We start from the raw sequence: 13142 nt of genomic DNA on the forward strand, positions 1-13142 counted from the left end.
AGCTGAGTGGCATTTGCTCTGTTGAATGTGGGAAAAGCTTCTGGCATCGTCTCACAGAAACCACCCCTGTAGCCCCCCAGCTACCAAAACCTTACCATGCAAACCCAGTACACTAACTTTTAGTGTGCACCTGTACCACTTCCGCATTAAGAGCTCACTTATACAGTAAAATGAGCATTGAGTACTACTTATACCATGTCTTGATACTCATATTTTTTAGTTTATGGTGATACACTTAAATACTGCTTTATCTTTTGCTGCTCAGTGTGAAATTTACAAGCTTATGGTATAGTTCCACTAAACATGATGAATTGGGTTACAGCTCACACCTGTCAGAAGGAGGAAGTCCTGCTGACTGTTACTGAAACTGCTCATTTTGCATAGTTTAAACCAATCAAACTGAAACTGCTCATTTTGCATAGTTTAAACCAATCAAAAGCAAAGCTGTTCTTTGATTCATCAACAACATGCAGTTAGCTGTCAATCAGCAATCCATATGTTCCGGGTCAGTGATACAGCAGATAAACTCAAGTGAGATACTTAATGAATACTAGTAAGAACCTACACGTTTTTAAACTGTCTCCTGTTACTAATCCCCAGAAGTTCTTATTGCACCCCCACCAATATTCACCCTTCAGCCTCAGACACGTGGGTTAGTCACACACCGTGCTTAAGGAGCATGGGTTTCTCTGCTAGTGGGTCCCCTCCCTGCTGGAAATGTGTGTCCTCTAGCTTTATTTGTACCTGTGTGGTTCTCCGCTAGTGAGGCAGCCCCCTGGGAGGTCACATCTACCAGCAGTTCCTCCTTGTTGCGCCCTGCAGGCAGTTCTCAAAGGGCAGGCTGCCCACCTTCCGCTGGGCGGCTGCTCTGCCTGGCCAGGGCACGGATCACTGGTCGCAGGGTGACTTCTGGCAGTGTCAAACCAAGTTTTGGCTGTTGTGTTTCCACTTCTAAGATCTCTCCTTGCTTTTACAAACATTCATGCTGCTTTGGTACTTCCTTTCAGGAGAATTCCCTTTTGGTTCTCTGTTCTTTCTTTCTTTTTTTTTTTCCTTTCCAAAAGCCTCTTTGTAGTTCCTGTGTTACTATTTAATCCAGCTGATGGTCGTAATTTTCCTCTTCAATGGGATTAGTTTTGGGCAAACACCTTCTTGGACAGCTGCTTGTATTCCATTCACACATGACGTTCACACTCACTTTCCTGCCTTACCAGCAGTTAAGACCAGGCCATGGTGCCAGGAGTGGGCCGTGGGAGTATGCTCACTTCCTAATTTCTCCCTTTTTTCTGGCTGCTCATCCTTCTGTTTCAGAGGCTCTGGGGCCTCACTGGCCTCCTGTGTGAGTGTGTTCAATTCAGTAGTCTGGCAGAAACTGTACTGCAAATCCGTAGGTCTGCTGACCCTTGCCACCCGATTGTGTTTTGCTATGCTAGCAGAGGCAGGCCTCATATGAGAGTGGGGAGAGGAACGTGTGGCTTTTCTTTCAGGACATGCCACAGAGTTCAACTTTGGTTTGTCCTTTTTTTTTTTTTTTTTCCCTACCACAAAGCTGTAGGAGATCCAGCCTTTTACACTTGCTTTTTTCCCCCCTTCTGTACCCCCAATGGGGAAGAGGGTGCAAAACAAGTATCTTCAGCAAAGTGAGCCAGAAGGCGGTCTCTAATACTCTTACATTTTCTGTTTTTTCTTTCTCTTCCTGGATTTCCACTTAGCTACTTGCTGGCGTTCCTTATCTTAATTGCATTTGTTGAGAAATTTGTCCATCAGTCTTTTTTCCGGCATGCTTGTTTGTGTTACTGCCTTGACAAACAACTAAACTTGCTTTCTTTTCATCTTATACTTACTGTTGCAATTCCTTTCTCTTCTGATGGTTCTTGAGTTACTCAGTTTGGAACTACCTTGTAGGAATTGCTGCTTTCCAGTCTTCTCCTATTTCCTTTTGCTGTTACTTCATGATTCAGTTACCAAAAGAAGGTGAACATACATATAATTTTTTAAGGTTCCTTAAACATTATGCTTTGCAAATATAGGTTCTTTTTGCCCACGCACGTTTAGTGCTTTTTCCTTCTTTACTGTCATACTATCAGAGTGCAAGTATGCAGTTCCATGGTTGTTTTTCAGTATTTTGATGAATCTCATAAAAAAAGGAGACTTTTCTTGCTTATTGTATGTTTCTCTTCTACATAAATGTTTACATGTTAAGCTTATGGTTTGGTGTACTTGAATAGCCTTATTTAAAAACATCACATTACATCAATATTAAATGTTTATGTTTTTTTACTGATCTGTGCTTCTGTCAACCTGTCTGATAGAAAGGGTTCTGCAATCCAAGTCTGCAAACCACTGCAGTAGGGAGGGACACTTTTACTTGTATTAAAAATGCATGCATGCAGTTGCTCTAAATCTGAGCAGTTTATGCATTTATATCTTCAGTTAGCCCACTAACTACATGCTCAGAAATGGTGTCCTGCTTCAGGGTGACCAGTTTTGGCCATGGTGTGGTCAGAGGGCATGCCAAATGCAAGATAAATGGCTAACTATCAAATTTCAGAGAAGACTTAAACTTCTAGCAGCCATTGGCATGTCTGGTTTGAAAAGGAACTGCTGGAACAGTCATATATAACAATTTCTTAAAATGAAATGGTTTCAATCTCTCTGTTTTCTCTTATGTTGGTGTACAATAGGACTAATTGAAGTTTGACTAATTGAAGTTTGACTCATTGTGGGATGCTATGCTGTATAGAAATCCAAAAACCTTAATTTGTACACAGTCATAGAAAACTTTGTGCCAAGTTAGTCAAATTATGTAGAAATCTTGAAGATAACACAATATATGTTAGTATATTTTGTGTTATACACTGGGTTGCTGGAAAGTGGTGTCATACATTATCTATTTGAAAACTGGCAGATCATTCAAATAGTTAAGTCAATATCTGGCCTGCTTCTGACTGTTTAAAATACATAGTCTGTTTTTCTTGTTCAGTCTGTTAAACCTCCTGAGCAGCTGCCTCTTTCATTCTTCATTCCTACCCACCTCCCAATAATCCTAGTTCATGTCATTTAGGGGAGGAGCCGTGTTCTCTGCTTCTTTTGTAGAAGGTGGGGATAAACTCTGGTTTAAATTCTTCAGGATTTTTGAAACTACTGTAATTTTGACACATATGGTTTAAAAGCATGTACATTATTTTTTTCTTCCCTTCAGATGTGTGTGTTCTGAACCTGAGAGACCCAGCAATGAAACTTTGAAGGTGTGGAGGAGTATGAATAAGTCTATGGAAAATATAGCATGGAGTAACCTTACAGTTTCTGTGAGTATCTAAAAGCTGTATATGTGCGTGTGTATGTATGTATGAAAAATAAATGCCCACAGAGCACCAGTCTTGATATAATATTTCTCATCTAGTTTCTGTCTTGATTTGAACTGTATTCTGAACTCTTTTATTCTTCCCATAATGCTTTAAACAGTCATTGTAGTGGTTTGAATGAATGAGTCCGTGGCAGTGTAAATGCTAATATCATAAATGTTTACTTGAGGTAGCCACTTTAATCCTGGTAAGCAGCACAGCCTTCTTTCTGAAGTGCAGATGAATATGATGAGCTGGATAAACAGGAGATTGCTTCCTTCAATCTCCTGGAAAGGGTGAACAAATAATTTTAAGATAACGTGAAGGTGGAATCTGCAGTTAAAATGTGGTAGCAAACGTGTTAATCTGTTTGTTAGACATTGGCATAAAACTATAACAGAATCAAATAAATTATCTAAATATTGATGGGAAGAAAAAAACTATTTGGAAAATTGAACATTAAAAGAAAAGGGGAAGAGCTATTTGAAGGAGTAGGCTTGAAAGCATTACCTTCTGAACTTGATGTTTTATACCAATATCTAATTTTTTGGGTAGATGAAGAGGAGGAAAGTTACTATGTGGAAGTGATACTGAAGGTTTTTAGGAAGAAACATTTTTGCTTAATAACAGTTCCTTGGGTGGGAATCAGTTGCCTGAACACATCTGTCCATGGCCACTTTGCATACCCTGGCATCTGGTTTCCACCTACATCTTGAATGATTTGGATCTACTATAGATTTTGTGTTGCGTTTGCTAGCTGAGTGTGCCTACTTTGGCCATCTTAGGCAATCTAAAATGACAGTAGTTACCTGTGTAGGGGTTCTCCTTGTGTCTGAGCCTTAGATGTTCACAATGAAAGTAGGTATTTTGCACAGCAAAAGTGCTATGGAAAACCTCAGTGCTTTACTTGAGTTTTAGCTGTAGTGTTTGCTATGTACCACCGATGGCTCCTGGTCTGCCGTAATCACTTAGGATGGCAGTTTCTCTTGAACTTAGTTTTTATATTTATTCTATATTTATTTTTTATTTTATATACCTTTTCATTCCCTTAAGCATCTTCAGTCTTCGCAGAGAGACAGAACTGATCCAGGATGTGGTGGGGCTTATAATCAAAGTAGATTGTTAATGGGGTGAATTTTTGTCATAAGTTAAATTTTTCAATAAATTAACCTGTTTAAAGACCAGGTTGTGGCAATGCTGCTTCCAACTATTTGATTTATTGACTTCTGGTTTCCTTGTACTCCATGTGTCTACTTTAATTCTTCACTTGGCATTTCAGTGAGCCTTTTGGATAGGGATCATCTGACTTTGTTTTCTTTTTTATTCAAATTCATTATTTGCGATGCTTTTTCTGCTTTACTAGAAACTTTTTCTTTTCTTAACAGTTGGGTTAATCTCACTTTGTAAGAGTCTTTGTTTCTTATCTGTATCGAGGCAAAACGAAGTCAAGAATAAAGAGGTGGGAGAAACTGAGGTGATGCTTGTTTATGTTCATTAGCTTGAAAGTTGATTTTGGATAGTCTGCATTTCCTGCGCTTAGTCCTCAATCTTTATTTACACATTCAATCTTGTGATGCTTTGAGAAATAGAATAGAAATGAGGTGAATGTAAAGAAGTTTTTATTCTTGTGCATCTCCCAGCATTTTGTCATCCCAAAATCGTCAGTGATGGCTACTGTGGCTCTTCTGGAACAGACAACACAGATTTTTTTTGCATTTCAAGATGAGGTGGTGATTAAGGAAGGAGAATCCCCTTTTTGGGATTGTGAAAGTTCTCAAATATGTTTTATGTTGTGGAGCTGCAGGTTAGGTTGAATGTACTCAATGAATAAAACGTAGAAATTTAAGGAGTTCTTCTCTTTTCAGGAATGTTTAGAATTTCATGGTGTGTTTCGTGGATCAGCTTGTGGCCGTCATGGACCATACATTCCAGATGTTCTCTTCTGGTCTGTCATATTATTCTTTACAACATTTTTCCTCTCCTCTTTCCTTAAGCAATTCAAGACCAAACGCTATTTCCCCACTAAGGTAATTCTGTTTAGACTATTTTTATCTTGTGATAAATACATTAGTATAACTTAACAGTTGAATTTTCTATTTTGCTTCAGAACTTTGTATTGAGGGATTTCTTTTAAGGCAGAAAAAGAAATCAAAATAGAAAATCAGCTAAAAATTCAAAAAATGAAGGCAGTAGAGGAAAGAAATTGTCTGCAGAAATTTCAGTGCTTACTCTACCTTCCTGTAGTTACAAGATATTCTAAACATCAGAAGACCTAAGCAGTCTGTCTCCCCATATTAATAGTTATTGTCGGGTATCATTTGGAGAGATAATAGTGCTACTGCTTTCCTCACCTAGCCATACAGAACAATTGATTGCTTTCCCCAGACTGCTGATGTATGAAGGGTTCTGAGAGGTTTCTCAGGGGATTACTATTTCTAATAGAGGCTAATATCCTTGGGCTGATTTATACAGCTTCTCCTAGCCAAAATACAAACCTCCTCTCATCCTACGGTGTGTTCCTAATGTTTGTTAAAGTCATCTGATAACCTGAATCGATTGCAAATTATCCTGCTCTTATCTATTAAAACATCAAATGTATGGGTATTGATTTCAGAACAGTTCAGTGATATTTTTGAATTAAGCTACAAAAAGACTAGCTGTTATGGCCCAGCCTCCTAGTAGGGTTGAGGGGACAGGAAACTTGCGAAGGAGTTATTTTAAGTAATTTGCTTCTTGCAGTAGATCACATTTAAATGAGATAATCAGATGAACCGTTGTACAGAATACTTACCTTCTGCAACTTCATGCTATGTGGGCAGGCAGCTTACATTTTCCCTTTTTATTTTAAAAACTATATAATGTTCTGTAGTGTAATACAATATAAATAGACGAAGAAGCAAGAGTTAACACAAGTCTTTTTTTTGTAGGTTCGTTCTACCATCAGTGATTTTGCAGTATTTCTGACCATAGTAATCATGGTTGTGATTGACTACCTTGTAGGAGTACCTTCTCCTAAGCTTCATGTTCCAGAGAAATTTGAAGTAAGAAATAAAACCTTTAAAAAAAAAGATAAAAAAGTAAAACTTAAAAAAACAACTACCCCAAAATGTTTTAAACGCTTGCAGTTTCATAGACAGTAGAACAGTGGAATTGTATAGAAACAGAAATCTATTTTTTTTACTTACAATGTAGTTTAAGTACTCTGTCTTCTGTTCTGTATGTATGTCTCGTCTGACAGAAGAGACTATGCATTATATTACAACATCACTGAAAAGGAAGCATTCTTTTGTGCAGATGTGCAAAAATGAAGGAATGGGATGGATTTGTTTTAATTTTTTCCATATAAATGTCACGTTCATATTTAAGAGCTAAATCCAGCTTTTGGTCAAAGCCATTAGAAAAAAATCTAAACACATATGTAAGAGACTTGATCTATTTGTTGCAGCAATTTGTAGCAATAAAACATGCTTTATATTTTAGTAATTTAATTTATATCGTTGATAATTTGTTTTTTCAGCCCACTCGAAAAGACCGAGGATGGTTCATAGATCCTCTTGGAAGTAATCCTTGGTGGACACTCTTGATAGCTGCTGTTCCTGCTTTACTCTGTACCATTCTCATTTTCATGGATCAGCAAATAACAGCGGTTATTATAAACAGGAAGGAACATAAGCTGAAGGTAAAAGTCATTTTCACAAAACTCAAGTTTTGTGCAAGTCAGGTTTTTAAACCAGATTCATTCTGCGAGTCTGTGAAGTATTGCAACAGCTACTAAATAAATGTGTATATTAACTAATAAAGAACAAATACAATTTTGTGGACACTTTCAAAGTATCTAACTTCTGTAGTTTTCTGTTATTTACCAGCTAAGTTATAAATATGGTATCATATAAAAATAAAGCTTATCAAATTGTTTGTTTAATTTTACAGAAAGGCTGTGGTTATCATCTTGATCTGCTCATGGTTGGTGTTATGTTGGGGATATGTTCTATCATGGGCTTACCGTGGTTTGTTGCTGCAACTGTCCTGTCTATAAGTCATGTTAACAGCCTGAAAGTTGAATCTGAATGCTCAGCACCAGGAGAGCAACCAAAGTTTTTGGGAATCCGGGAGCAGCGAGTGACAGGATTGATGATTTTTGTCCTGATGGGGCTGTCAGTGTTCATGACCTCTGTGTTAAAGGTGAAAGACAGTTTTTTCCAAAATATTTGTATTTTCTTTGTGCTTTTGCTTTTGATATTGTGATTTAGCATTTCATAATGTGAGGAAGTTTAATTCTGTTAAGTAAAATATGCCTGGACTCATTCTCAAATTCTTTTAAGAGGTGTTGGTTGTATAGAAATGATGGGGGGAGATAAAAGTGAATGAAATCTGAGCAAACTAGCAATGTAGTGAGTAGTGAAGAAAACAACCTTTGTCCATGTTCCTTGATTGTCTTGCCAGCTGTTTTTTAGCTTCTTGAGTCCGTGTTCCCTAACATAATCATGTAGTTTTTATGTGAGTCATAAATAGAGAGAGAAAAGGAGTGTGATAAATAAACACATCAAGTTGAGTGGAAGTATTATAATATAGCAGAATAAACAGAAAAAGTGATCATCAGAAATGACATTGTTCACTTTTCATTATCTTCAGCTTTTTAAACTTGCTTCGATCTTTGAAGCGTCAAGATTATCTTATGCATCATCACTGTGTAATAGAGATTTTGCGGGCCGAATTGTGGCCTCAGTTTACACTGTTTCTTAATTTATGTCCATAGTGCCCTTTCGAAGACTTCCAGAAAAAAACAATCATTCGGTTGGCTTTTTGCTCAGATTTGAGTAAAATTCATTCAACTTCTCCTTTGCTGTTTCAGATCCAGTAGTTAAAAGGAGAAATTAAAAAACTGTCTTTTTGTTGCAGAAATAGCAGACATTGCATAAATTGCATAATTTTGAATACCTTTAAAGAACTTTGTAAAAGTCTGTGCAAAGACAGATCACAAGTAATTTCACAAAAAGGTGGCTTCTAATGGCTGTTTAAGTTTAGATAATGGGAAGAAACAAACCTATGAACACACAGCTGTAGTTTAGTAATTAGAGGTACATATTATAAATTCTTAATAGTTGATCACTTGTAAATGTTAAAAAATGTAAAGGTCTGAAAACAGTAAGGTAATAGCAGTTATTAAGAATGAGTATTCAGATTTGACAATCCCTGGTTGAAAAGCTGCCAAGAGCTCAGCTGTATAATACAAAATGGTCAGGATCAAAAGCAGAAATACTGAAATTTATTGTTGCTAAAAAGCGAACGATAAAGGTGCCAATTGCTGAAGCTAGAGGTTTACCCCATGTTTTAACGGCTGTTTCTTAGAAACTAATACTTTTTTCTGAAACCAAGGGTAATGGGAATAGTGTTACTACTGTTTTGCTCTTTATGAAATGTTTTTCCTTTTCAATGTGAATGGCCCTTACTGTTCAAAAGAAAGGAGGAGAACAAAGCCTTGCATCTGTAGGTTGCTGTGGTTTTGTTTCATGTATGGTTTTATACTGAGTTAATGCAGTAAAAGTTAACATAAATGAAGTTATTAGCATGTCAAATTAGAGCTTACAGTGAAGACATTAGCTTTTATATACACACACACACGCGCGCGCATCTATGTATCTGTCTATGCAGTAGTGAATCCCTAAGGTGTAGTTTTAATCCACACTATTTAAGTTTCAGTAAAGGCTGTTGTTCAGGCTTGATGGCGGCTGGTTTTATTAAGATTTCAAATAGTATCTTGGCTGTCCTTTACTCAGAAGTGTCATGAATTCAGGAGCAAAGAAAACTTTGCTTGCTTTGTGTAGGCTGCAGAGGTTTCATGCAAATGCCACTGAAATCAGTGGACAGCTTCATTATCTTGGTAAGGTTTAAATTGATCTTATTACAGCAAAATTTAGCTCTGAAAAATCAGGATATTTTAATAGCTCAGTGTTTTATTTAATCTGCTCCAGAAATGCAAGATAGTGATCAAAAGCAAAACTTCGTTTGGCAATTTCATGGAGCTAATAGTCTCAGTGCAGTTCCTGTCAGATAGCAACATAAAGCAGCATACTTAGCATTAATAGTAATCATGGTTGCAACCTAGCAAATTGAATTAATAGGGGGTCAGAGATGGAACTACTTTTTAAGTCCTGATGATAGCCTTGTTAGCTCTAGATTTTTTTGCTGCTCAGTGATGTGTGTATTTTCTTTATAAATAAAAGAACCGCAGCTTTCACAGATTTCACTTCAGTAAAATATAATGCAAAGAAAACCTGGGTCCATGTCTTTTGCCAATATGGACTGCTGTTAGCCACGCCAATTATACAACTAACTGTGGATGGTTTTTTCCTCTCCAGTTTATTCCAATGCCAGTTTTGTACGGTGTCTTTCTTTACATGGGAGTATCTTCATTAAAAGGCATTCAGGTAAAGTCTGATTTTAATGAGCAGTTCGCTTGTGTTTTACACTAAATGAAAAGGAAGTTATAACACTTTGAGAGCAACAATAACGTTAGCCCATATTGACTGAATAGTATTTACGATAATTTCCTGAGTGTCATGTTCAGACTGTGCTGTACCTTCATTTTTCACTTCGCATTTGTTCTTTCAGTAGTATAGCTGAGCAACGAATTACCTGAAATATTGTGAAATTTTGTAGTAGTAATGGGGGACTGGGGGGGCTGGGATGACCCAACAAAAGAAAATGCCCCCAGACCTAACCCACTGCATGTTCAGTGTCCTTCATTAATACTTTATTTGGGTTTATGTTGTTTCTGGAGTCCACTAAAAATGTTTATTGCCTTCTGGAGGGAAAGAAAATAACTAACGGAAGGATGATTTTATTTTTCAATGCAGTTTTTTGACCGTATAAAATTGTTTGGAATGCCTGCCAAACATCAGCCTGACCTGATTTATCTACGTTACGTGCCGCTCTGGAAGGTCCATATCTTTACAGTTGTTCAGCTCACTTGTCTAGTTCTGTTGTGGGTGATTAAAGCCTCTGCAGCTGCTGTGGTTTTCCCTATGATGGTAAGTGTTCTGCTTTACAAGTTAATAATTGTCCAAGAGTATGTGCATCATCCAGAACCTCTTCAGAATGTATTTGCTGCCTTAAGAAAGAAGGATGTGGGGAAGAAACAAAAGAACCCATAGTACATGTTCACTTTTGAAACACAAAAGGACTTTTCATTTCCTGAAAATAAGCAATTCAGTTGTGAATAGCTATTGAAAGTGGAAATTATTTAACTTCATGGTAAGATAAAACTGGTAGTACAAAAAAGGGCTTCAGTTAAAGATTCTGAATGTACTGAAAGCATGTGTGCATTTTTGTTCATTTAAGTAGCTTAATATAAATGATTCCATTTATGGTTCCCTTAAGGTTCTAGCGTTGGTGTTCATTCGCAAGCTCATGGATTTATGTTTCACCAAAAGAGAGCTTAGCTGGCTTGATGATCTTATGCCAGAAAGCAAAAAGAAGAAAGAAGATGACAAAAAGAAAAAAGAGAAAGCAGTAAGTGTGAAAACAATCAAACTAAGCATGTCATAAATTGCTAAAGAATACTCAATGAGACTTAGAGAGACTATTATGGCAATTAAGATAAGGAAAAGTTACTGTTGCAGTGATGCTGTTAGGAACTATGATGACTCTTTGTGATTAAAATTAGCAAGCAAAGTGGAAAGAAGCAGGTTTTATCACAAAATTCTGTTTTGTCTTTCCCCAGGTTAGGAGAGAAAAGGGAGAGGGAGAGAAAAGCAGTGAAGTGGGATCTTCACCCTGCTTAAATTTATCACAAAACTGTTCATTGTATCAGGGACATTTTGCTTGTTTGTGTTTGCAGTGCTGTAATTAAAACATACTGCTAACTACTGATAATATAATAATACAGCTTAGAATCATAGGATCGTTTAGGTTGGGAAGACCTTTAAGATTGTCAAGTCCAACTGTTAACCCAGGACTGCCAAGTCCATCACTTTACCATGCTCATATAACTCCTCCATAAAAGCCTTACCTAACTGTACACCATCTAGCTGAATTCCTTGCAAAACTTGTCACACCCTCTTTCTCTACTCCCCTGTCCTCCCTACCTGGATAAAACGCTTCTAAAGAAAAAAGTTCTTAAACTATTATGTCCTGCATTCAACTCCAGTGCCTACAGGGAAATGCCCCTTACCCCTGTGGAAATTGTCAGCATGAGATGCTTCTTTTATTTCTACTGCATGAATAGTCTTACAAACTTTTTACTTGGAATTTACAGGAAGCAGAGAGAATGCTTCAGACAGGGGACAGTGAAAGTGTACACCTTGCATATGGAGAAGCAAATTTGGATTTTCCTGTAAAAACCCTAAAATACAGGTATAATAAAGTGTCGGTCTCTGAGGAGTGCTTTTATCGCATGCTGCAGTTTGCTTTGAGTTAAGCTGATAGCGTATGAGTTGAATTAAATTTTTTTTTCTCCCAAGCTTGTAACTCGGCCATGATTAGAAAGTATGAAGGTATATCTTGCAGTGCTTTAGTAGCATTTTTGTGTTGCGTTGTTCTTTAAAACTGCATCTTAATTATAAATTTACATGACCATCTTGAACAGATCAGATGACTCAATTTCGACCAGCTGTACTCAAGGTGAAGAAGCTTCCTTGGTCAGTTTTCATGGAATACTTGTGTGTTACCATGCATGAAATGCTGAGTATTGAGCAACTAATAGCATCAGTTGAGCCCTGTGTTTACCAGCCGCTTGGATTTTTCAGAAAAAGTCTTAAGTGTGCAGTTCTTTGGTTTAAGTGAGGGATAAAATCTATAATTTTTGTGATAAAAGAAATTTTTTTACAGGCAGCCATTTTTACTTTAAAACGTCATTTTCTGAAAGTAGATGTGAGGACAGAATAACCAGTTCCCTTCCGCAAAAGGAAGTGCTGGAATTTCATTAATGGAAAGGCGTTTTTTCTCAGTATGCATCTTCCTTACTGGGGATGCATTCAGTTTAGTTGTCAGGTATTGTACAACTATTCAACACACACAAAAAAATGTTACAGATAAATAGCTTGTTATCTTTTTTTTTTTGCCCCTCTAATACTAAGAGTTCCTAGGTCAAAAATTTGCTTTGCTATGGATCTAGAGTAGTATTTGGTTTACCCTGATCAGAGTTGGGAACAGGCAGATTTTGGATTAGACATATATTCCTGCTAACTGCTCGCCTGCTCCAAGAGCAGGCTTAATCAGGCTTTAGCAACTTAAATGAAAGTGCAAAATGCTAAAGCTTTTTTTAAAAAACACATTTGAATTAATATTTGCTTTCACAGTAGAGTTATGATTTCATTGTGTGTGTGTGTGTGTGTGTGTGGTTTTTTGCTGTATATTTCACTGTCTTGCATCTTGTGGACATTGCTGAGGAAAAACGGCTTTGAAAGATTCTATGAAATGTGAAGAACTCCTACAGATAACCTGCAGTACATTATGAAGCTTAAGTATGGAACAGAACAGAAAGTGTGTCTGCAGACAACACCTAAATCTGCTATACGTACAAACATGGGGAGAGCAAAGGGGAAATAGCTTTTAAAAGCTTATAATCTGTGAGGGTGAATGTCTCTTTTGCAGGTCTTGGGGAGGTGGTGGCAAAAAAAAAAAGTCTTGAAAAATGTCGAGTAAGACTCTGCAGGAAAAAAAAATAACTTGAAATCTGTCTAGATAATTGGGACTTCTAGGTTTTTACTAGGTTTAAATATCAACTGATTTACCAGTTTCAGAATTTTATTAATATCTGCTCTTTTGCCCATGAGTATTTCCTGGAAGCAACTTAAA

At 37.0% G+C, this 13142-nt stretch overlaps 1 protein-coding gene across 5 annotated transcripts in view; it reads left to right on the forward strand.

The window, feature by feature from the left end:
- SLC4A7 (solute carrier family 4 member 7) overlaps positions 1-13142 on the forward strand; it is a 97623-nt gene that overhangs the window by 76484 nt on the left and 7997 nt on the right. For all 5 annotated transcript variants that reach the window (XM_040589426.1, XM_040589428.1, XM_040589430.1 and 2 more), the window contains 9 exons: positions 3203-3308; positions 5210-5371; positions 6272-6385; positions 6862-7023; positions 7275-7526; positions 9704-9772; positions 10202-10375; positions 10725-10856; positions 11602-11699. In XM_040589426.1, coding sequence (XP_040445360.1) covers positions 3203-3308; positions 5210-5371; positions 6272-6385; positions 6862-7023; positions 7275-7526; positions 9704-9772; positions 10202-10375; positions 10725-10856; positions 11602-11699 — 1269 coding nt within the window. The remainder of the gene's footprint in view (positions 1-3202; positions 3309-5209; positions 5372-6271; positions 6386-6861; positions 7024-7274; positions 7527-9703; positions 9773-10201; positions 10376-10724; positions 10857-11601; positions 11700-13142) is intronic.

The sequence above is a fragment of the Falco naumanni genome, chromosome 4 (assembly GCF_017639655.2).
Source record: "Falco naumanni isolate bFalNau1 chromosome 4, bFalNau1.pat, whole genome shotgun sequence".
Classification (NCBI taxonomy): Eukaryota; Metazoa; Chordata; class Aves; order Falconiformes; family Falconidae; genus Falco; species Falco naumanni.